Raw genomic sequence first — 23,820 nt, 5'->3', positions numbered from 1 at the left:
AGGATGCCAGTGCCATGATCACCCTGCAGGCCCAACTGGCCCCCTACCCAGGATGACCAATCCCAGTGCGACTAAGGCGACGCAAACGGCATCAGGAGCCCACAAGAGCGAGGCAACACCCCGAACTGAGGAGAAGATCGCGCGCGGAAGGCCCCGGCAAGGCCACCAAGCTGACGCCACTCGACAAGAGGAAACCAAGATGCAGTGCGGCAAGGCGGAAGACACCAACCCTACACAGAAGTGGAGTGAGGTGAGAGGCAGGCGTGCGAAACGCAAGTAGACAGGCCGACCAGACGCAGTGCTGGTCAAATGCACCGAGGAGGCATCATACGCCGACATCCTCAAACTGGTGAAGGCAGCACCAACGCTCCAGAACCTCAAAAACAAGGTTCAGGGCATCAGTAAGAAAGCCTCGGGCGAGCTGCTTCTAAGGATGCAACAATCCTCAGACCCCGCCACCCAGGAGCTACAGATGGCCATCCAGGTAGCGCTTGGGGACAAGGCAGCCGTGAAGGCCATGCAGGAGACAGTCGCGGTTGAGGTACTCAACATAGACGAGCTCACGACAGGCGACGAGGTATGTGAGGCCAAAGCTGCAGCGATCGACGGCGACTTACCACAAGGAGCAGTGCCGTACATGCGGAAAGCATATGGCGCAACGCAGGTAGCTACGCTGAACCTTCAGCCCGCACTCGCAAAGAAGCTCCTGGAGCTCGGAAAAGTTCGGATCGGCTGGGTTGTCTGCCGCGTGCGGCAACGGATTGCGCCAACCCGCTGCTTCAAGTGCATGGCCTATGGACACACTGCAGCCAGGTGCAGATCCAAGCGGCCTGTGTCAATATGGTGGGGAGGGGCATAAGCACAACCAGTGCAACAACCCGCCAATGTGCATACTATGCGCTGGCAAGCCAGGAGACGTCCACTCAGCAGCCCACTCGGCCCTCAGCCGCAGCTGCCCTGAGTATAAGAAGGCACTAGCCAAACTGGTAGATGGTTGAGCTCCTGCAGCTCAACTTAAACCATTGCCGAGCTGCTCAGGATCTGTTGGCGCAAACAGTCCTGGAGCAGAAGATCGACAAAGCGCTACTCAGCGAGCCCTACGGCAAAAAACACGAAGGATTCTGGCAGCAAAGCTCAGACGGAGGAGCAGCAATCTGGAGCTGTGGCCCACAACCAGGCCAGCTTACCCACAGAGCATCCAGAGTGGGATATGTGAGAGCTAAGCACAGCGGGACTTTTGTCTACAGCTACTACATAGCACCAAGGTTCACGCAGCAGGAGTATGAGGCGATCATCAGCAACATCGCTAACGACGCACGAGGCAAATCGCCGGTCCTGATAGCGGGCGACTTTAACGCATGGGCCACGACTTGGGGCAGCGCCAAGAACACACCCCGTGGGACATCGCTCCTGGACAAGTTTGCAAGCCTGAACGTCTGTCTCCTCAACACAGGAAGGAACCACACCAACGTTCAGCAAAGCAGGGCGGGAGTCTATTATAGACCTCACCTTTGCAAGCCCAGAGCTCGCACGCCACGCGAAGTGGCAATTGCTGAGTGCTTACACCCATAGCGACCACTTAGCCGTAATGACGGAAACCTTTGCACCCAGGAACACAACAAGGATACAGCGGGCGCTCCAGGCCGGGTAGCAGAAAACCTAAGCGCCGCCGGGGATGCTGAAGCATCCACGCTTGCCGTTTACAGGACCGTCAAAGCGGCCTGTGATGCAGCCATGAAAAAAAGAAAGATCGGAGGAAGCAGGCACCGGCCAGTACCGTGGTGGAATGAGCACATTGCCAAGTCCAGGAGGGAGTGCTGCGCAGCTCGGCGTGCCTACCAGCGAGCAAAAGGCTCCGCCAAACGAAAAGAGCTAAAGGAGGCCATCAGAAGCAGCAAACTCAAATGCTTAAGGAAGCTCTGCGATGCGACCGATGCGGAACCTTTTGGTGGAGCATACAAACTAGTCATGGGGAGATTAAACAGACAGCCTATGCCCAAGGATCCGGTACATATGAGAGAGATAGTCGGCACCCTTTTCCCTAGACAACCACCCTTACAAGAGGGAGCTAGGGTAGAAGGAGCTAGCCTGAGGGACACCACCACCATCATCACTGCCAGAGAAGTACTGGAGGCCACGGGTAAGCTGAAGATCGGGAAAGCGGCAGGTCCAGATGGAGTCCCTAATGCAGCACTAAAATGCATAATTAGAGCCCATCCGGAAGCATTCGCCACAATGTACACCCAGTGCCTAGCGGAGCGGACAGTCCCACGAGCATGGAAACGGCAAAGGCTGGTTCTGATACCCACGCCAGGCAAAGAGCTCAACGACCCATCGTCATACCGGCCGCTGTGCATGCTGGATACCATGGGCAAGATTTTCGAGAGGATGGTATGTAACCGACTGGAGGCGGAACTGGCTGAGCGTCGCGGACTTTCCGACCTCCAATTCGGGTTCCGCAAGCAGAGGAGCACCACCGACGCCATCGAGATGGTGACAGCCTTGCAGGGAAGCCATGGCAGGAACGCGATGGGCTGGAGGCAAAAAAAAAGTACTGCCTAGTATGTACACTAGACGTACGAAACGCCTTCAACTCTGCCAGCTGGAAGAGCATCCTAGAGGCTCTGACCAGGGCCTGACCTGGTATATCTGAACAAATCACACGGACGCTGCGAAGCTATTTGACGGACCGCGTCCTGATCTACGACACGGAAGAAGGAGCAGAATATCACCAAATCACCGGAGGCGTCCCACAGGGCTCGGTCCTAGGGCCGATACTGTGGAACGTGATGTATGACGACATCCTGCGGCTTACATTACCAGAAGGGTGCACCCTGGTGGGCTTCGCCGACGACATAGCACTGGTGACAGTGTCGAAACACGTAAGAGACGCAGAGGAGAAAACCAACGTAGCAGTCGGGATGATAGTGGCCTGGCTCGCAGCCAACGGGCTAGCATTGGCGGAGAAGAAGACGGAGGCTGTGCTAATGAGCAGCAGGAAAAAGGTCGAGCAGGCATGTGTGAGAGTCCGTAGCTCGATCATCAGGACCAAGCCTGCGCTAAAGTACCTTGGGGTAATGATGGACCAGAGGCTGACGTTCAAGGCCCACTTGGAATACGCCAGCGCAAAAGCGACTGCAGCAACGGCGGCCACTAGCAGGATGATGGCCAATACAGGAAGACCACGGCAGCTATAATCTTATATGGATCAGCAGTGTGGGCACCAGCAATGATGGTTTCCACATACAGCAGAGACTGCAGAAGCGCATACCGAGGCTGTGCCCTGAGGGTTACATGCTGCTTCCGGACGGTGTCTGAAGACGCCGCACTTGTTGTGGCAGGCATGGTCCCGCTGGATCTCCTGGCAGCTGAGCGGCAGAGCGGAGTGGAGGTAGCCAGCGAGCGGCGGGAGCGCACCATAGCCCAGTGGCAACGGCGCTGGGACCAAGCGGCAAAAGGGAGGTGGACCAGACGACTCCTTCCCCAGCTTAGCCCATGGCTGCGAAGAAGGCACGGCCAAATGGACCATTATTTGGGCCAACTGCTGACGGGGCATGGCTGCTTCAAGCAGTACCTGCATCGCTTTAGGCATGCTGACGACCCGTATTGCAGCTGCTGCGGGCCTGGAGTCGACGAGGATGCAGAGCACGTCTTCTTTGTATGCCCCCGCTTCTCGCAAGAACGAACGAGGCTAGGGGAGACGCTTGCAGAAGTGAATGTAGACACCCTCACCGACCAGATGCTAGCCGATGAGCAATCATGGAACGCGGTCGCCGACATGGCAGCAAGCGTGATTAAGGTGCTGCGCAGGCTAGAGCAAAGCCGGACAAACTAAGCATAAATTGTTTACCAAAAAAAAAAAAAAAAAAAATACATGTGTAAGCATGTGTAATCCAAGCGGCTGGCAACAAACATAAAGACTTTGTTGTTTATTCCGTGCATTCTCAACGTTCTATAGATTTTTTTCAGTTTTATAAAGATAAATCACTACGTCTCTTTACTTTGCGTCTAATTATATTACCAATAAAAATACCACACGCCTCCATATATACTGCACATTTTAAATTAGCATATTCCTGCACATCGATATATATATATATATTGTATGTAAAAGGGTTATACACCGTTTTTAACTGTTGTTTTACATCTCGCCAAAAGGGTGGTTCGTCAACCCAAGCCGCGGTACATAGCACTTACAGCCATACATACACATACAAGCAGCAGCAGCGGTGCATTCTTTTCGTATATCATTTCGCTTTCGCTTCTCTGTAGTTGTTGGAGAATATTTTTCGGTACCACGCTTGACCGTAACGGAGCATTTCTATGGTATATTGTTTTTGAACGGCCGCTTGAAAACGACTATATATTGGTACCTCGTGCCTCAATATTATTGTCCATCCTCAACTTTCTTTCTTGGTTGGTTTCTTTGTTTTTTGATCGTAGTACTTACGATTTCCATAATATAAATACTCGCAAAAAATTCCACCAAAACCACATATCCACGGTTCGTAGTACATGAACATCCACATCTACATCGTCATCTTCTTTCCTCCCTCTCCATTCAATTCGGTATAGAGTGCGATCGCATCACATAAATATATCCAGTCCTGCTGCACTGCACGGTATCCTCTGTACACATAAGCACTTCCGAATTTAAGATAAATTGTCGCCAATCCATGCAAGGTGCGTGTTTTGGCACTTAATTGCATTTAAATTTTCAATCTGTCCATCACCCGTGGAACCAGGGATGGGCGACCTATCGATCAACATCAACATCGATAGTATCGAGTTCTGAAACGCGTCCGAATAAGTACGGCTTTCTCAGACTTCCTCATCCGATTTGAAATATTTTTTTTTTCTTCGTGAGTTCCGAATATGACAACAGGTCGCGAAGAGAGTAAAAAACTTTTGTCGGTGACCTCTCCAAATGTCAGAAGACCACGCAGCTCTTCCGCCCCAGAAACGCCCACCTCGGTGACTCACAAAGTGAAGTCGCCAGGTACTCCAGGGCCCACCATAAGCTCCGCTGGTTCGCTCCGCCGCCACTGCCGCAATGGCTAAGTTCGAAGCAGCCTTACGCAAGCTTATGCATTTCGGAGAGCGAATAAACCTTCCGAATCCCCGCACTCCATCCGCCTCGCTTGCCACGGTACGACATGTCCAAATCCGAAGCATGTGGGCCGAGGTTGAGGCAGAGCATAAGAAGTGTTCGCATTTGTGGCTGAAGAGGGTCCGCAGTCTGAAGCGGACCTTCAATCCAAATTCGATGACTGCTTTACTGTGTACGAACAGTGTCCAACCAGCAACCAACAAGTACACCCAGCAGGCCGTCCTTCCACACAACCAGAATTCCACGGCGGCTGCAGACTCCCCCCATGCAACATAGAAGTTTTCGGTGGGGACTACGTCCGCTGGCCTATGTTCCGAGACCTTTTTACTGCGATCAATGTTCCATTGGTTCCGAGTTTCAACCGAAAATTGGGACAGCTTGCTGGTGACCATTTGCGCCTCCAAATTACCGAGGTTGACAAGGGCTTTGTGGGAAGATTCCATCACCACAAAAAATGAAATGCCTTCATGGAAGCCAGAAATATCTGATGCTCGAAGTAATCGAGGGAAACCCGTCCGCCTTATACAGTTCGAAAAGCGATTCGCATCCGTCACCTTCCCGAAGAAATCCGTTCCGGTCCCAAGGAAGTCCTTCTCCTAAGAGGATTCACTCGTTCGAGACCACAGTGAATCCAAAGAGGAGCACGTGTGATCTCTTCTCCAAACAGAATCACCCAATCCGGCTATGACCTCACTTCCTCCAGATGAACGCTGATGCTCGTTCAAGCTGCATCAAAAAGAGACAGCTTTGTCTCAACTTCTTCCTGAGAGGCCATCAGATCCGGAAATGCCAAAGTGCGCATAACTGCAGTACTTGTGGGGACCTACACCACACGCTGCTGCACCGTGGCTATCCAATTTCCAGTTAGTCTACTTCGGCAGTCGTACCAAATCCGAGTTCTTCCGACGCGCCGCCCAGCGTTCAAAATTATTTCGCCTCCGGCCAAAAAGCTGTCCTTCTGGGCACGGCAGCTATTAATATTTTCCACCTGGAGACAAGTTTCCGCGCCCGCGCTTTAATCGACCCGGGATCCGAGACAACGTTTATCACGGAACATATCTTCAATAGAATCAAGTTGCCGTTCCAACTTATCCAGGCCCAGGTCTCGGGCCTCAATCAGACAGTATCCTCTCAATCCAAGAAGTTCTGTCATTTGGCCATCCGTTCCCCGACGATGCCGGGCTTGCACTTAAACGCTACAGCCTACGTTCTGCCGGAACTGGCGGGTAACCTGCCATCCTATCCGATCCCGCAAAATTCATTGCGAGACCTGCCGACCTTGCATGGGCGGATCCGACCTTCTATGAGAGTTATCAAATAGTTGTCCTGATTGGAGCGGATATCCTTCCGTCCATTCTGTTAAGCGGCTCACAGACCAACATCTGTGGCTCTCTCCTGGGGCAGGAAACCATTTTCGGCTGGGTGACGAATCAAATCTCATCGTTTTCGAGTCAAATTTCCAGACTAACTATCAAACTGGTAGAAGATTTCGGGTCCATCTACAAAAGCAATTTCCTTCCAGCTCCCTCCGCAGAATTTCTCGAACCGTCTCCTACGCTTGACCAAATGGAATATTTCCAACATATTCACGGTATGAAAGCTCAACGCTTCATTCCGAGTGCAAGCCTGAACTTAGATGTGAATCCGTCCTTAGATCAACATAGCCTCAACAGACCATGTAACCGCGTAGCAATTTCCAAAGTCCTAAATGTGCCTCTCATCCGTTCCAAGCTTGGTACTAATGTGTCTTCGTCACCTTTATTTCATCTTAGTTTTCCGTGTCCAGAGATGGACCCACGTGCCGCACTTGGGAAATCAGACGTTCACGAGGCATCATTCCTACCGGTGCCGACTCTGCTTAGAAATCCATCCATGTTCAGGGCAGCAGCTGTAACAGGGCAACCGAGCTGTTAGCACCCCAGGCTAACAGCCTGTTAACAGCCAGTTACATCGTCCTCTGCCTGCCTCTCGCTCACCAGTCTTAGCATGTATCATGTAAGAATCAGTTACGTTTTTCCTCCCCGCTACAAGCTGCCGTCGTGCACATGCGCGCTTTTATTCATACACAATTATACAAACAACAACCGCAAATACACTGAATCTTTTGCATTTATTGGAAGCATTCTGACTTCTTCAATTGGATATTTTCCTATCCGTCGCTGGATACCCGCTCCGGTGATCCGCCCCCTACAAACAATACGCAAATTTGTTTTTCCAGTTTCCAAATTTGTTCCCTATTTTTAATATGTCTTAAAGATAAGGAACCAATTACCTATTTTTGCATACGATCAATGTCTTTTCAGAGAAAACAGAGAACAGTTCCAGAGAACAGAACAGCTATTCGGTGGTCTGATAATCGCGTTTCTAAAAGACTTTGTGTTTCAAGAGAAATATCGTCACGAATATAATATGTTACCTGCAAGGGTATCTAAATGTTCGAACCCCAAGGCTTGGATTTTATTCTGGTTTTGGCATACCTTTATATTGCGTTTGTCACTGTGATCGCCAATTTTTTTATCAGTAGGAGGCATGCTGCTATTAAGTTCTTGTTGCAACCGATCACTTTTCCGTCTCTCAATACTAAGGGCCTGTTTTGATTCGTTTAGCAGTTGGCTGAGCTCTTCGCAGCGAGATTCTAATATTTCAGTGTTGGAAGATATCCTATTTATAAAAATACTAGCTTAATAGAAAAAAAGCTTTAGAGTACTTAAAAAATCTTACGTTTTAATTTGCTTTTTATCGGAGTTTTTTTCGATGATGAGGCGTTGGTTTGCGCGTTCTAGGTCCTGAATACCTACTTCCAGCTGTTCGTAAACTTTAAGGCGAGAATCGTTCACTTCCGTCATGGCATTAATATGCTTACGAAGATGCTAAAAAGAAAAAAAATACATTACACAAAAAAAAAAAAAAAAATATCAGTTGTAACTCAATAGAGGACAGGCATACACGAGTGTCACTAACCTTCAACCAAAATTTAGATGTCGGTGTCAAAAATATATACACCTAGCGACAAAAAATTACCGCACTCTGATATTTTATGCAATTTTGACTTCTCCAGCATGGAGTTACCCCAAATGTAATCCGATTCGTTAAATTTTTTTGTTTGTCTATAAATTAATCATATAAATCATATTCATACAATTAAAAAAAATTTTTTTTTAAATAACACTTTTTTGAACGGTCATTTAGTAATTTGATCAAACGAAGGAGAAAAAGTCAGAAAAATTATAAAAGAAGTTTCTTCAACAAAAACGAGATTTTTTTCCAAAGGGTATTTTGTTTTTCACAAACCTCAAATCAAATTTCTTCTACAATTTCTACTAACTCAACCATAGTTTTTGGCTTAGACATTCTCTATCGGATTGAGATCGGGGCTGTTACCTGGACAACCTAAGAACTTTATGTCAAATTCCGCCTTCAAAATGTTTATCTGTCTTTGAAAATTAGTCGAAAATAGCAAATTTCAAAGAATCATTTACAGAGCGCGCTTGATGACAAGGTGCAGAATCGTCCTAAAGGATGGAATCTTCTTCTATCTTACTAACTGATTCCATAATGAAGACAACTCCACTGCGAATAATTTCTTCATACTTGCATTCAACATACCGTTAATCAATATTAGTGACTCAATTTTATATTTAGATATGCATATATTTAGATATATCATAGTAAAAAGCGAATGCTTTACGGTGGCAATGCTAAAATTTTCGGAATAGCGTTCCCCTCTTCTGCGGCGAACTGTGCGGTTCATCCGAAAATATGATTCGTGACCACGCAGATTCATCCCAATTTGCTTTTTCCTTATTTAAGAGAGCTTTCTTCATTCCACTTTTTGGCAGGTGCACTTGCCATTAAGCCTTGCCATCATTAAAGCTGAAATTTCTATTGCAAAACATTTCTGCAGCTCTGATGCTATCTTAAAAAAGTTTTTAAACCGATCCTGAGGCTCGTTTAATAATAACACGATCTTTCCTTACCCCATTACTAAGATTGGTAACACAAAATATTAAGTAATTACTAATTTTAAAAAAAATTTCTAAATTATGTTCAATTTGTTATTAGTTATAAGTAACCAATTAACTTATTGGAAAAAAATTTGTTTTGGTTGTAAAAAGTTGTTAATTTAATTTTTATTCCGTTGGTTGAAATTACCAAAAAACGGGGGGGGGGGAACGCTGTGAGTTGCTGCGGACACCGCAACTCTACAGTTATACCCGATACTAAGTCAGTATGGCTCTCCTCCGGCAGACGCCGCTAATATTAAACGAAACGACAAAGAGTGCGTGCGAGAGAGACAGAAAATCAGTCTGACGTCGTTGTTATAGCCTTTTGGCTATAACAATGATCTGATCTGATCTGATCCAGGTTCAGCAATCTGATAGATATGGTCATTATCTATGATTCTGCGTTTTTAGTTTTCTCGAATCTGTAATATTGTAGATGCAACAGATTTTCGTCCTTTGTGGGGGCGGAAGGGGGTGGGGCGAAATTTTGAGATATACGTTTTATAGTGACATCTTAAAGGAGTGTGTGCACCAAAGGTCAAGGTCCGATATCACAGGAGTGTGGATACCAAATTTGGTTGCTCTGGCTCTTATAGGTTCTGAGATCCTTGAACTCATATTTTGCAATTGGCAAAACCGACCATGAAACCTGTGTGTTAGAGAGAGACAGAGCGAGAAAGAATGAAATGGTTTTCTTGATTCTGACTATAATAATTATACGATCTGGTTCAGATTTTGCACTCTAGAAGATATAGTCAACTTCTACGATTCTGCGTTTTTAGTTTTCTCGTATCGTTGAAATTGTGGATGCCACAGATTTTCGCCCTTTGTGGGGGCGAAAGTGGGCGGGGCAAAGTTTTGAAATATTCTTGTAGCAGTGACATATCACAGAAGTCCGGATCCAAAACATCGTTGCTCTAGCTCTTGTAGTCTTTGAGCACTAGGCGCTGAAGGGGACGGACAGACGGACGAACGGACGGACGGACAGACGGGCAGACAGACATGGCTCAAGCGACTCGGCTATTGAGGCTGATCAAGAATATATATACTTTATGGAGTCGGAAACGATTCCTGCTGGACGTTACACACATCCACTTTTCCACAAATCTAATATACCCAATACTCATTTTGAGTATCGGGTATAAAAATTACAAACGTATGATTTTAAAAGTATATGACTATGATATAAAAACAAATTAGTATGGACTTTTGATTGAAATTGATTAAGCGACGTCAAAAATTAAACGAATCATTTGGAGAAAACTCATGTTGAAGAAGTCAAAAATGCATAAATCTTCAGAGTGCGGCTTTTTTTTTGTCGCTGGGTGTATGTTATTATTACTCTTAATTTGTTTTAAATCTAACCGCCAAAGAAATCTGAAAGGTATTTTATTTTTAGTAGCGACTCAAAATTAAAAATTTGGTCGGCAAATCTGAATGCAGACAGAATGCCAGATCATCAGGGTTTCGCTTATTTTTCAACTTATAATTTTCAAATTTATAAAGCTCTAAAAATTTTCAATTTGATATACAAAATTTAAAACATAAAGCTTTAGCCCGATTCGACAACGCTTAGAGGTTTGTCAATTTGATTTGAGGTCAAAGTTGAAAGATACGCTATTGGGCCAATAGTTCCTTTTCAGCTATACCATATATCGCTTTGATCGAATCTGATAGATCTATACAAAAGACTCTTATACCTCCCATGCAGACATCACACCAGTGAAATACATTTGCGGGCAGTATTTGAGTCATGTGCCGAAGCTACATGTACCTGATGTACGTTCCACTCTTTGCCAGATTTAAAGATTCCTGAAAGACTATTGAATAAATCAAGTTTAGGTTTGGTGTTGTGATGTGATGTATCTATTTCAGGCTAAGTTAAGCTCAGTCACGTCCAGGGGTCAATCCACGAGAAATTTGTAGAATATATGGAAATTTAAAGGAGACGTCGTGGTTGGCCTGTTGCAGAGAGGATGGATCGGGGCTTGGGCGAGAATCGCTCGTGGTATGCGTTGTACGGGGCAGGGGTGGGTGTAGAGTGGGGGAAAATGACTCACGCGGTTGATATCATTAAGATACTTTGATTTTGGACTTTTATTATAAATACTTTTAGCGCTTTCTTAGATTGGTACAACGTCTGTACTCGCAGCCTGGTTTCCACGTAAGTGGTCTTCTGGTTCGGGCCGGCGTCCATTTATACGCCTGCTGTCGTTGCGTCAGCGGGATCGAAAGTGCACTTCCGCATAGTGCTCGAATTTAGCTGTTTTGGCGATCGAAGATTGGTTGACCTGGTTTTGTTTCCTCGCGTTTTCGCGACTTCTCGGTTTTGCCGTCGGCGCGAGCTTTCGCGGTGTCATCTTTTCATGGTTTATGAACCCGGAAGACTGCACCTGACCGATCGCTTGGTCTGGAGTGGGGGAAGTCCGCGTGAGCGGGTATGATTAGTCGGCTGTTTGTGGAGACTGCGCGTGTCTTTGCAGCTATGTGTGGAGAGGGTGTTCTTAGAGTTAGGAAGTACGTATGGCGAATAATATATGTATTATTCTATGTTTGGAGAGGCGTTGTAGCGAAATCTTTTAGGGTCGTTACAGTGTGACTGATCAGTACGTTGCAACGCATTTAAATGACAGAAGAAATGCAATAATTAACTTCTGTCAAGTTGAATTGAGAATAAATCATGCGCGTAATCAACGTTGAGTAGTTAGAGTTAACTCATATTTCCGAAAATTTTTGGGTTTCGAAAAGACATCGTTTCCGACTCCCTGGAACAATGAACCACGCACGCTGTATGTCTAAGGCGATGATACCTTAAAAATATTTATTTTTCGAGAGAAGTTTAAGTTGACAACTCGACTTGGTGTCGGTCAACATTAGCTATTCTGGATTGTCGAATCTGTATTTTCAATTTAAATGCGAAATGTACAACTAAAAAGAATTTGTTCCAAAAATTCCAAACGTCGTTTTAAAAAAGACTTGCAGCCATTTATGGTATTTTTCTGATGAACATATCACTCTTGCATTGTTTGGCAAAGCAAATTAATATTCTAAATCACAAAAAAAATTTAATCCGATTCGAGAGATATATGGCATAGCTGCCATAGGAACCATTAGCCAAATACCGGGGTAAGAATTTATATTTTATTGTTTTATACCAAAAGGAAAATTTTTAGACCCTGATACCTTGGATTCGCGCAACCCTAATGTGCATACTGGGCCAGACTCCCGGAGATGATTTTGGAACAAAAAAAAAGGTGACTCCATAATTGAAGAGGCAGCGCTCACAGGAGACGCCTGGACCGGTGGCAAAGCTCTCCAGAGTGCTGCCCAATGTCTTCTTTACGCAGATTGCTAAGGAGACGACGCTGACCTCTTGAGCTCCTCGATAAAGACCCAGGGCCATCACCAGTCTGCAAGGAGGAGTCAAGATGTACAAGTCGGACGCAGCGGCCCTGTCGGGTCCTGTCGACAACCCAGTCGAGCAGAATGTTGCTGCGGAGATCGAAACGCAACGATGACGAGCTGGAGCCGGCCCAAGAAGACTACTCTTCGGAGACGGAGCTTATGCTCGACCTTGAGTCGATGTGCCGGATGAGTGTCTCAGACGGCTCAGACGCCGACATCACAGAAGTGGAGAACGTTGAAGATATTCCTAAGAATACTGCTGGCCTTATATTCCGGTTGAATGCGAGCGGAGTGGACGTAGGCCTAATCCTGGAGCCTTGGGTAGTTGGAAACAAGGTCGGTGGATTAGCGTCGTGAAAACACAGTGGCGAGCATAGAGCTTCAAGGGATACAGCTAAGACTGATGTCGTCCTATATGGCTCACAAGAAAAGTGAGCCTCCTAACGATCTCGTTCGCAATCTCCCTAGCGACAGCGAGATATCGGACGCCGGTCTACTAATAGGCTGCGACGCCAACGCTCATCACACCCAATGCGGGCGCTTGGAAACAAATGTAAGGTGTGAGTCACTCTTCAGCTTTATCCTTAACTCTAATGATTTGCAATTGGGGTAAAAGTAGGGTCTTTTATAAATAAAAATCGAGTTGGAAAGTCCTAGAGGACAATTCCTTCTCTGACCACAGGTACATCCAGACGGTACTATCCCTCGAGAGCCCAAAACCTACTAACCATTTTAACCCAAGGAAAGCCAACTGTCAAAAATATAGTACAGCCCTGGAGAAACTAATCCCTTCTAAAGCTTCAAAAGGCCTTAACACGAGGCACAACCTAAACCGTCTTTCTAACAGGTTCCCGGAAGCATGCAACAAAGCCTTCACGGCAGAATGCTCTTCTAACAGACAAAGGAGGAAAATGAAGACCACTTGGTGGTCAAAACAAATAGACGTGCTTAGCAGAAGCTGCAGGACTCTCTTCAAGAGTTCTCTTGAGCACAAGAGCTAACGAGGAGACTCACTGGGCGGGCAGACTGTAAAATCAGTCTAGCACTATCCAAAAAATGAACTAGGAAAGCAAAAAGTACTTCCAGGCAAAAACTTTTCTCCGAAATTGAGGAAACGTCAGAGGTCGCAAGACTTCGTAAGGTTCCCTCAAAAACTACCCCCTCGGTGGGGTACCACAAAAGGGACGATGGTACGTGGACCAACTCCAGTGAGGAATCGCTGCACGTTCTATTCAATACTTATTTTCCAGGGTGCACAACCATCGAGCCAGCACATCTCCCAAGAGACGGCTTGGTAACTTCGGTGGAATACATCCTCATAAAAAGGAACAAAAGCTGCGCTTCAAATCGTTTAAATCGCCAGGTCCGGAAATGGACATCAACTGGTTACAATGTATCTTCAGGAATATACTGGAAGTATGTACAATACCAAAAGCTTGGCTTGAGGCAAAGATAGTCTTCATACAGAAAGCAGGGAAAGCCTCACACTCAACCCCAAAGAACTTAAGACAAATCACCGTCTTTCCTTTTCAAATCTATTAGCCCTCAAGGTGGTGTCCTGTTTCCTCTTCTGTGGAACATAGCAATCAATAAGATTCTATGCCACCTTGAAGGCTGGGCTGCAAAGTGTTGGCATACGCGGACGACGTTGTAATTATCTTCTCGGGGAAATACCCCCAAACACTCTGTAACTTAATGACCGCAAACCTTGCTCGATTGTCAGAATGGACAGAATCGCCTGGAGTGGGAATAAATCCCTCGAAACTCGTGTTATTCACAAATAAATACAAGGTCCCGCCCCTCAACCCCCCAATACTTTCTAGATCGATGCAGGCTCTCCTTCAGCGACAGTGCCAGGTACTTAGGGTTGATAACTTACAAAAAGATTCATTGGAACCTGAATGTCAAATATAGAGTGAAGAAGGCAACGACAGCACACTATACATGCAAAAAAGCAATTAGCTTAAAATGGGGCATGAACGCAAGTATAGTCCAATGGATATATCTGGCATTAGTCATCCTATCAAAAAGGACAATCACCAAACAGCTTGGTAAAGTTCATTGAACCGCCGCACAGTGACGATTTAGACGAAAAGAGGTGGCAAAAGTCGAAGATTTTTTTGCGCTTTGGATACAATCAATACACGCATCTAACAGACAACGTCTCATGAAAAACGGTCAAGAGCTATCACAGCTTTTAAATCCCATACTAAATCATATTTTGACCCGTTTTCGTGCGAGGTTGTGACAGGTAACTCTGTATAGAAGCCAAACGGCTCTGAAGCGCAATAAATACTTGGGCAATAAATAGTTCAAAGAACATACAAAAAAATCTCGGGAAAACTGAGATATATTTTTGTAAAGTCCAGTCAAAGTTGAAAAACTGTTCAAAAGTTAGGTACTAATGAATCCATATGCTCAGGTACACTCAATATTAGAATAATTTTCCATTTCGCGCTACCTCTATTATGTTGTTGGTTATGAATGAATATGCAGGCTAGCATTTCTACCTTTACCTGTCTTTTTGACCATGATTTGCAGGCAAGAATTAGAAGTAACTCCAATTTTAAAGCTAGCATATACCATTCCACGAGAGGGAGAATCTATTGACAACAGCACGCCAGCCACCGAAATACAAAAGACTAGGAAAAAATTATTCAAGAACAATTCGTAGACAAACTATCACTGAAGATGGACAGCCCCGAACAAGGACTTGAAAACGCCTCTATCTATCTACCAAATTTGGTTGCTCTAACCTTAATAGTCTCTGAGCTTTGTGGATGCCCCAGATTTTCTTCCTTTGCGTGGGCGGAAGGGGGTGTGGCGAAATTTTGAGACCAAACGGTCACGGTCCGATATGACAAGAATGTGGAAACTTCATTTGGTTGCTCTAGCTCTGGCTAATTAAACGATCTGGTTCAGATTTTACACTCTAGAACATTTAGTCATCCTCTACGATTCTCCGTTTTCTGTTTTCTCGTATCTTTGAAATTGTGGATGCCAAATTGCGGAAGTGGGCGGGGTAAAGTTTTGAAATATACTTCTAACAGGGACATATCAGTTCGGATATCAAACATCGTTGCTCTAGCTCTTATAGTCTTTGAGCAATAGGCGCTGATAGGGACGGACAGACGGACGGACGGACAGACAGACAGGGCTCAATCGACTCGGCTATTAATGCTGATCAAGAATATATATACTTTATGGGGTCGGAAACGATTCCTTCTGGACGTTACACACATCCACTTTTACCACAAATCTAATATACCCAATACTCATTTTGAGTATCGGGTATAATAAAAAATAATATAAATTAAATAATATAATAAATAATTATAGTAGAAACACCATTAAAAGTACCTTATCGATAAAAAATTGTATCATTTTACATAGGAAAATATGCACCGGCATCAAAGTTAAACTTCAACCCATTATTTTGATGCTTTTAGACATTTTAGCATAATGTTTTTACTTTTCATGGACGTTGACATGCAATGACTGCATCTATCAAGAGGCGATGCAATTACTGCACCGTCAAGTGGCCCGTGTGACACCAGCAGAAGGCTGTTACGCGCGGATCCCAGGCAAAACGCAGCCCTCCTCCCGCCCAACCGACCGAGGGGCGCTGCCGCATGACGCGCGGTGCGTAGCCGAACCAAACGCGAACATGCAAGAAAGATAGATATTAGACTAACATTCGAGGAAAATTAGCACTAAACTTATTAAGAAATTAAGCATGCAATAAAATACAAAATACAAATACCACTACAATTACTAATTACTAGAAAGGTGTGTAAGGATTAGTAATTTAATAAGAGGAAGAGAATTAGTGGAGGATATAATATGGTAGAGGGAATTATAATTCGAGCATAAGACCCTAAACGGTTCATGCAAGTAATAATTCGATGTACAAAGTGGAAGGAACAACGGTATAAAGTTTCTAGTCAGTCTAATAGGAATCGTGAAGTTTATGCGGCTCAACAGATCAGGGCTGTCTATGTCACCCCTGATCAAGTTGTGCATAAATATCACACCAAGCATTTTTCTACGGTTAACTAAGGATGGGAGGTTTACTAATAATAGTCTACTAGAGTAAGATGGGAGTCTTACACCCGCATCCCAGTTAAGGCCCCGCAGAGCAAAGAGTAAAAAGTTTTTCTGTACTGATTCTATACGGTCCTGGTGTACTTTGTACTGAGGGCACCCTACACAGGAGCCGTATTCTAAGATCGGACGAACAAGCGAGGTATAGAGAGTCTTTGTTACATAGGGGTCGTCAAATTCCTTTGACCACCTCTTTATAAGCAGATTAAATTTTGAAAGTTTTTTCTTTCAATGCAGTTTGTTTCATGAAGATATCTTTATTTGTTCAGAAGTTATTAATTTAGCAAGCTGAAACGGCAGAATGCCCCACTGTGCGCCGCCCTATCCATCAGTGGAGTTCTTCGCACTTTTCCATATGATGCGCTAAATGGCATCCTGTGCTTCCAGAGCCTTGATGACATTGCAGGAAAAAACGGGCAAAAATGGCAGCAATACGTCTTCGAGACTCCACAGCACACAGATCCCTCATCCATACTAAACAAAAGAAATATCGTCTCAAAAAAACGGACTGCCAAGTTCCACAGAGTGCAAAGATACTCACTCATCCCTCACAAAGACGAATGGCTCGAGGAACTACTGGGCCGAGATAGGGCCATAAACATCTTCACAGATGGATCGAAGCTGGACAATTAAGTCATAGGAGGACTTTACTCCGAACAGCTAGACATACGGCACTTCTTCAGGCTCCCTGACCACTGTAGTGTCTTTCAAACGGAGGTCATATCAACCAAGGAAGCTCTGAACTGCCTTCATGCAGCTGCCGCTACGGCAACTCGAATAAACATTTATAGTGACATCCAAGCTGCGATCAAACCACTAAATACGATTTCCTCGAACATAGCAGACGAATTGACCAGATCCGCTACTACAATCCGCTTACTACAATACCTTTCTCCAAGATAAGGAGTGTATTCGTATGACAATGGCCGCCTGGATGCTTATCACAAAAGTGCAATACAAGCTACTAATAGACGATAGGCTAACCTTAGTTAACCGTAAAAAAATGCTTGGTGACATAGACAGCCCTGATCTGTTGAGCCGCATAAACTTCACGATTCCTATTAGACTTACTAGAAATTTTATACTGTTTCCTTCCGCTTTGTAGATCGAATTATTCCTTGCATGAACCGTTTAGGGTCTTATGCTCGGATTATAATTCCCTCTACCATATTATATCCACCACTAATTCTCTTCCTCTTATTAAATTACTAATCCTTACACACCTTTCTAGTAATTGGTAATTGTAGTGGTATTTGTATTTTGAATACATGCCTAATTCTCTTAGTGCTAATTTTCCTCGAATATTAGTCTAACAGCTATCTTTCCTGCATGCTCGCAACACCCTTCTTCTGGTTTCAGACGGGCCACTTGACGGTGCAGTAATTGCATCGCCTCTTGCAGGATGCAGTCATTGCATGTCAACGTCCAAGAAAGTTACATGCAATAATTCTGCACTGTTAACATATGAAGTAGTCGATCATGACTACTATAAGAGACAGCAGTACGAAAAAATGATTAAAAATGTAGAGGACATACATAAAAAGTATGTAGAGTACAAAAAATAATGAAACCCTAACGAAAGGGAAGGCAGAAATATCAAAGTTACAATTAGTGGAGACTGGAACTTTGAAGGAAGACAAAGAGTCCAAAATTGACAATAGCATAGAAAAAGTATCTGAGGAAACTGATAGAATAGTGGAAAACCGGAAAACTTATTTAGAGCAAACCATGCAGAGTTTTGATCAGGCTAAACTGGGAGAGTGCAGAATGAGAAAGGGAAAAATTTAGTTCATCAGTAAACAAAACTGAGCTAAAATATTTAGGAGTGTTATCATAACTATAAAACAAACAACAGCTACGACGACAAGATCGGCGAGTTGGAATTTGATATGCAAAGCATGTTAAGCAACCTAGAAGTCTGGATGCAAACTGAAGCTGAAGAAAACAGCGTTGATTAATTTATAACAGAGATAGTCTGAGTACATCTCTAAAATTCAATTATTTGAAAATTTGAATATTTGAAAAACTGGGCCACTGGAGAATTATAATGCCGCTTGGGAATTGCTGAACAAGCGGTATGAAAAAAAACGAAAAAATTGTGCGGATCAGCTGAATCGTTTACTAGATTAACCAACGCAAGATTGCGATTCAGCGAAACATATTCAGGTAGGCTCCGTTGGTATTTTGGGAATATGAAAAACGGAGCCTGGCTGAATAAATGCTTTTCTGAATATATAACTGAGTCAATACATTTAATCAAATTACAGTCACAATTAACAGAAGAAGTTAAAGTGATTTTCGCGCACATAATGTTGAAAAAATTCCACAAAGATGACTTGCAATTATATGAAAATCATGTAAAAAGAACAAAAGAGATCCAACATTGCCAGATGTAATGGAATTTTTAGAACAACGGTACACTTCTCTTTACACGTCGCAGGATAAAGAGTGGAAACCGTTGAAAAAAGTAGTGCAATATGGTAAAATAAAATAAAATTGTCCGCATAGTTCACTGCTATAAGTTTAAGGGAATGAGTCTGATAGATAGAGGCCAGTTTATTAAAAAACATCGCCTTTACACAAAATGCTTATCTAAAATTTTATGTGGGATTTTTAAAAAACCTATGAGTAGGTGAGCATGCTCTATATTCCCTACGAAAAGAGGGAAAATGTTAACACATGCTTAACAAAAGAACAGGCGTTCTTAGCCACAGCACTTATAAAAGTAAGGGCAAAGAATGGTGGCTATCAAAACCTTAGCGCTCTAATTGATTGTGGGTCGCAATGTACAGTAATTTCAGAGCAAGCTGCGCAAATATTAGACTCAATGCGAAAAAGAGCGAAGACCGAGGTAAGTGGACTGTCATCTACAGACTCTTGCACTTCAAGGTACAACGTTAATTTATCGGTAAAAACTCGTGATTATAATAAAGGTCCTCTATAAATAAATTATTCTTCCGAAACTGACGAAAGCATTGCAATGAAAGTCTTTCAATATTGACAAAACTAAGTGGCAAGATTATGTGTAGGCAGACCCTAACATTAACAAAACAAGTAGGGTAAATGTCATAATTAGTATAGATTTGTATACACATACAAATATACAGTATTCGGATGGATTATATGAGGTTGCACCAAATCAAAAGGTGATTAATTTATTGTGGCGACAAAAAAAAATTACATAAAGTGTATGCATGGATATACATATTTTTGAAATATGGTAGAGTCCAAAGAAGATGGGAAATACTATTTTCCCCATCAAGGCGTCATAAGAGAATCCAGTCTAACGACAAACCACGAGAGTGGTTTTCGATGCTTCAGCAAAAACCACAAACAATAAAAGTTTAAATGATATCATGTTGGTTGGACCAAGAGTCCCAAGGCAAGCTTTTTTTTTTTTTATTTGGACGTTGACATGCAATGACTGCATCTTTCAAGAGGCGATGCAGTTACTGCACCGTCAAGTGGCCCGTGTGAAACCAGCACAAGGCTGTTACGCGCGGATCCCAGGCAAAACGCAGCCTTCCTCCCGCCCAACCGACCGAGGGGCGCTGCCGCATGACGCGCAGTGCGTAGCCGAACCGAACGCGAACATGCAAGAAAGATAGCTATTAGACTAACATTCGAGGAAAATTAGCACTAAACTTACTAAGAAACTAATCATGCAATCAAAATACAAATACCACTACAATTACTTATTACTAGAAAGGTGTGTAAGGATTAGTAATTTAATAAGAGGAAGAGAATTAGTGGTGGATATAATATGGTAGAGGGAATTATAATCCGAGCATAAGACCCTAAACGGTCATGCAAGGAATAATTCGATCTACAAAGTGGAAGGAACAAAGGTATACAATTTCTAGTAAGTCTAATAGGAATCGTGAAGTTTATGCGGCTCAACAGATCAGGGCTGTCTATGTCACCCCTGATCAAGTTGTGCATAAAAATCAGACCAAGCATTTTTCTACGGTTATCTAAGGATGGGAGATTTAGTAATAGCAGTCCACTAAAAAGTTTTTCTGTACTGATTCTATACGGTCCTGTTGTACTTTGTACTGAGGGCACCATGCACAGGAGCCGTATTCTAAGATCTAAGTCTTTGTTATATAGGGGTCGTCAAATTACTATAAACCCAAGCATGCCCATGGCCTTATTTACCATGGTAGAAATGTGTTCGGAAAACTTAAACTTGGGGTCTAACATAACACCCAGATCATCCACCAGGGTAATTCTCTCAAGAGAACCACCCAATAGGGTGTAGGGAGACAACAAAGGGCTAGAACGATGAAATGTCATAACTTTGCATTTCGCAGCATTAAGCTGTAACAAGTTTGCACAACACCATGACTGAAAGCTATTGAGATCGGATTGCAAGCGAGAATGAAATGAAATGTCCTTGTACTGGACACAGAGTTTAACATCATCCGCATACATAAGTACTCGAGAGTATGTTAATACTGAAGGCAAGTCATTAATAAAGAGTGTGAAGAGTAAGGGGCCTAGATGGCTGCCCTGTGGTACTCCCGAAGAAACCTTTACTGGTAAAGAGAGTTTTTAAAAAGGACTCTTTGAGACCTAGAACAAAGATAGCTAGAAATCCATATCAGGAGGTTGGGCGGAAACCCTAAAAGGTTAAGTTTATGTGCTAAAAGGGAATGGTTTACACAGTCGTATGCTTTACTAAAGTCGGTGTAAATAACATCCGTCTGTAAGTTACCCTTAAAGCCTTTAATAATGAAAGAGGTAAACTCTAACAAGTTCGTGGTGGTTGATCGCCGCCTTATAAATCCATGCTGAGTGGAAGATATAAGTGACTTGCAAAGATGTTGCAAGTGTGGAGTTAATACCTTCTCAAACATTTTGGGAATAGCGGATAACTTTGCTATACCTCTATAATTTTTTGCATCAGACATGCTACCTTTTTTATGGAGAGGAATTATAAACGATTCCTTCCAGATCGGGGGGAAGCAAGAGGAATCAATGGACAGGGTGAATAGTTTAAGCAAAGGTCAACACAGAGCCTCGGCGCAGTACCTGAGTAAACAACCTGGAACCCCGTCTGGACCCGGTGAAAACACCGGCTTAACTAGTCGAAGATCATGATGTAGGGAACATTCATTTAACAAAGGAACTGAAAATGCCGTTCGACCTCGGTAAACCGTATGGGTACGGATGACCAGAGTAGCTTTCCTCAGAATAGGTGGTTTGGAAAAACTGGGCAAAAAGATCGGCAATTGCCTGATCATTATTTGCCGACGTATTACAAAATGATAGCGAGGATGGGTGTGCGGAAGTTCTACGCTTACTGTTTACGAAGCAGTAAAACTGTTTAGGGTCCTGAGAAAAACGTATCCTGCAACGAGATAGGTAGTTCTTATAGCATTGAGCATTAAGAACTGAAAAGTTTGACCGAGCTATTACATAACGAGAGTGATAAGTAGGAGGGCCCACTTCTTGAAATTTTTTATAAAGTCTTGATTTTAAGTTTTTTAGACTGGATAACTCTTTGGTAAACCAAGGGGATTTTTCAGATCTAATCGGACAAGAAAGCGGGACACAAGAATCAAAAAATGTCCCAAGAGCATTGTAAAAAATGTTTGTGCCTTTTGTGACATCAGTGCACAAGTACAAAGCGGATCAATCAAAATCCCTAATGAGGTTATTAAGCTTCGCAAACTCGGCTTTACGAAAGCAGCGGACACGTTCAGGTAGTCTACTCGACCGATCCAATACAGTTGGTCCTATATCTAGCAACACCTCGAAAGTAGAATGGTAGGCGTCTTCAGGTATAGTGAGCGGAAGGGCTCGGGTTAGCAACACTATGGTCGGATCCGATACAAAGCATAGATCAAGCAATCGACCCAAGGAATTTTTCACATGATTGACTTGAGACAGGGACAGGTCAAGCAAGCCGTCAACAAAGTCATGTTGTGACATGGGCACTAGGATACTAGACTCGTTTACCGAAGATCAAAAAGTTCCTGGCAAGTTGAAGTCACCAAGAACTATCATACGATCTTTATCAGATAGCGAGAAAGAAACAGCGGTTAAAGCGGACAAGTGCTGCTCATAAATTGAAATATCCGAAGAAGGTGGGATATCCGAGCAAGTAATGAATATAGCGAAAGCGGGAAGAATCAGTTTTACACACAGGAATTCCAGTTCCTGTTGAACTTGGACTGTGAAGTGTTCTGACGTGAAGTAAGAGTCCACTGCAATTAGAACCCCTCCTGCACGTCGAGACGAACGGTCCTTTCTAAAAGTTGTGTACCGACCTGTCAAAACCTCGGAACTAAGAATGTCCGGCTTTAACCAGGTTTCAGTAAACACAATAACGTGGGAGCACCTTTGTTGGCACCTATTAATTTAAAAAATAAGAAGAGAACTTCGTTAAACTTTATAATATTCATTTGATTTTTGTGGCTGAGCTGAAGCCGATTGCTTGCTAGGGCCAGATAGGTAAGAGGTGCAACCGATGCGCAGAGGGGTTAGCATGGAACTAAAGGACGAAGGCGGCAGATCAAAAGTGATTGCCGAAGTGGCGGCGGCACAGCAAGGTAATTTCCGAAGTGGCGGTGGCAGAGAGCCCCTTTAGCGGGAGAGCGGCTCACTCTTCTCAGACAATAACAATTACAATGCTTAAATTTACTTCCTAATTCATTCTTCGGCGGCTGGCCCGAACATACTCCCACCGTTGGGAGCTAGTCTCTCAACAGATTCCTTAAGGGGCAGCAAACATAGCCGAGTGACGGCCCTCCTGATGTTTCCTGAGGATGTCTTCAAGTCAGCGACGCGACACACTTCGTCCTTGCCCAAAACGACATCGACCACTCTAGCCAGTGGCCAACGAATTGGAGGAAGATTTTCGTCCTTCACCAGGACGAGATCGTTTTTACAGATGTTTTGCGTGGAGGTACGCCACTTCGCGAGCTCTTGCAAAAGAGTGAGAAACTCTTCGCACCAACGCCTCCAAAATATTTGTTGTAGTTAGGTGACCCGCTGCCAGCCATCCAGACGATTGTAGTTCAGCTTCGTTAGGTCAGGCTCGAGAATTAGCTCATGGCCGCCTAGAAGCAGATAAGCAGGAGTCAAAACATCTAAATCTTCAGGATTTTCTTAAAGCGAGAGTAAAGAGCGAAAGTTAACAATTGCCGTGATCTGACAGATCAGGGTGCGCAGCTAGTCGAAGCTAAGCAC

The 23,820-nt window shown here is 44.0% G+C and overlaps 1 protein-coding gene across 3 annotated transcripts in view; it reads right to left on the bottom strand.

Annotated features, from left to right (window-relative positions):
• Nucleotides 1–7,475: 7,475 nt before the first annotated feature.
• LOC113566377 (cerebellar degeneration-related protein 2-like) overlaps nt 7,476–23,820 on the bottom strand; it is a 91,390-nt gene continuing 75,045 nt past the window's right edge. Inside the window, exons 1-3 of one of the 3 annotated variants that reach the window (XR_003409068.1) lie at nt 8,072–8,086; nt 7,832–7,980; nt 7,477–7,771 (exon numbers count right to left, since the gene is read on the bottom strand). Coding sequence is in view for 2 of the 3 variants with exons in the window: in XM_026991678.1 (XP_026847479.1) it covers nt 7,507–7,771; nt 7,832–7,980; nt 10,815–10,829 (429 nt within the window). In the remaining variant the exon portion in view is untranslated. Of the gene's footprint in view, nt 7,772–7,831; nt 7,981–8,071; nt 8,087–10,814; nt 10,846–23,820 lie in introns of those variants that run through there. The other 2 variants (XM_026991678.1, XM_026991677.1) reach the window with 2 other exon arrangements.

This window comes from Drosophila persimilis, unplaced genomic scaffold (genome assembly GCF_003286085.1).
Source record: "Drosophila persimilis strain 14011-0111.01,24,50 unplaced genomic scaffold, DperRS2 tig00000677-arrow-arrow-pilon, whole genome shotgun sequence".
Classification (NCBI taxonomy): domain Eukaryota; kingdom Metazoa; phylum Arthropoda; class Insecta; order Diptera; family Drosophilidae; genus Drosophila; species Drosophila persimilis.
The sequence above is the reverse complement of the archived record's forward strand: the minus strand, read 5'-3'. Positions and strand labels throughout refer to the sequence as shown.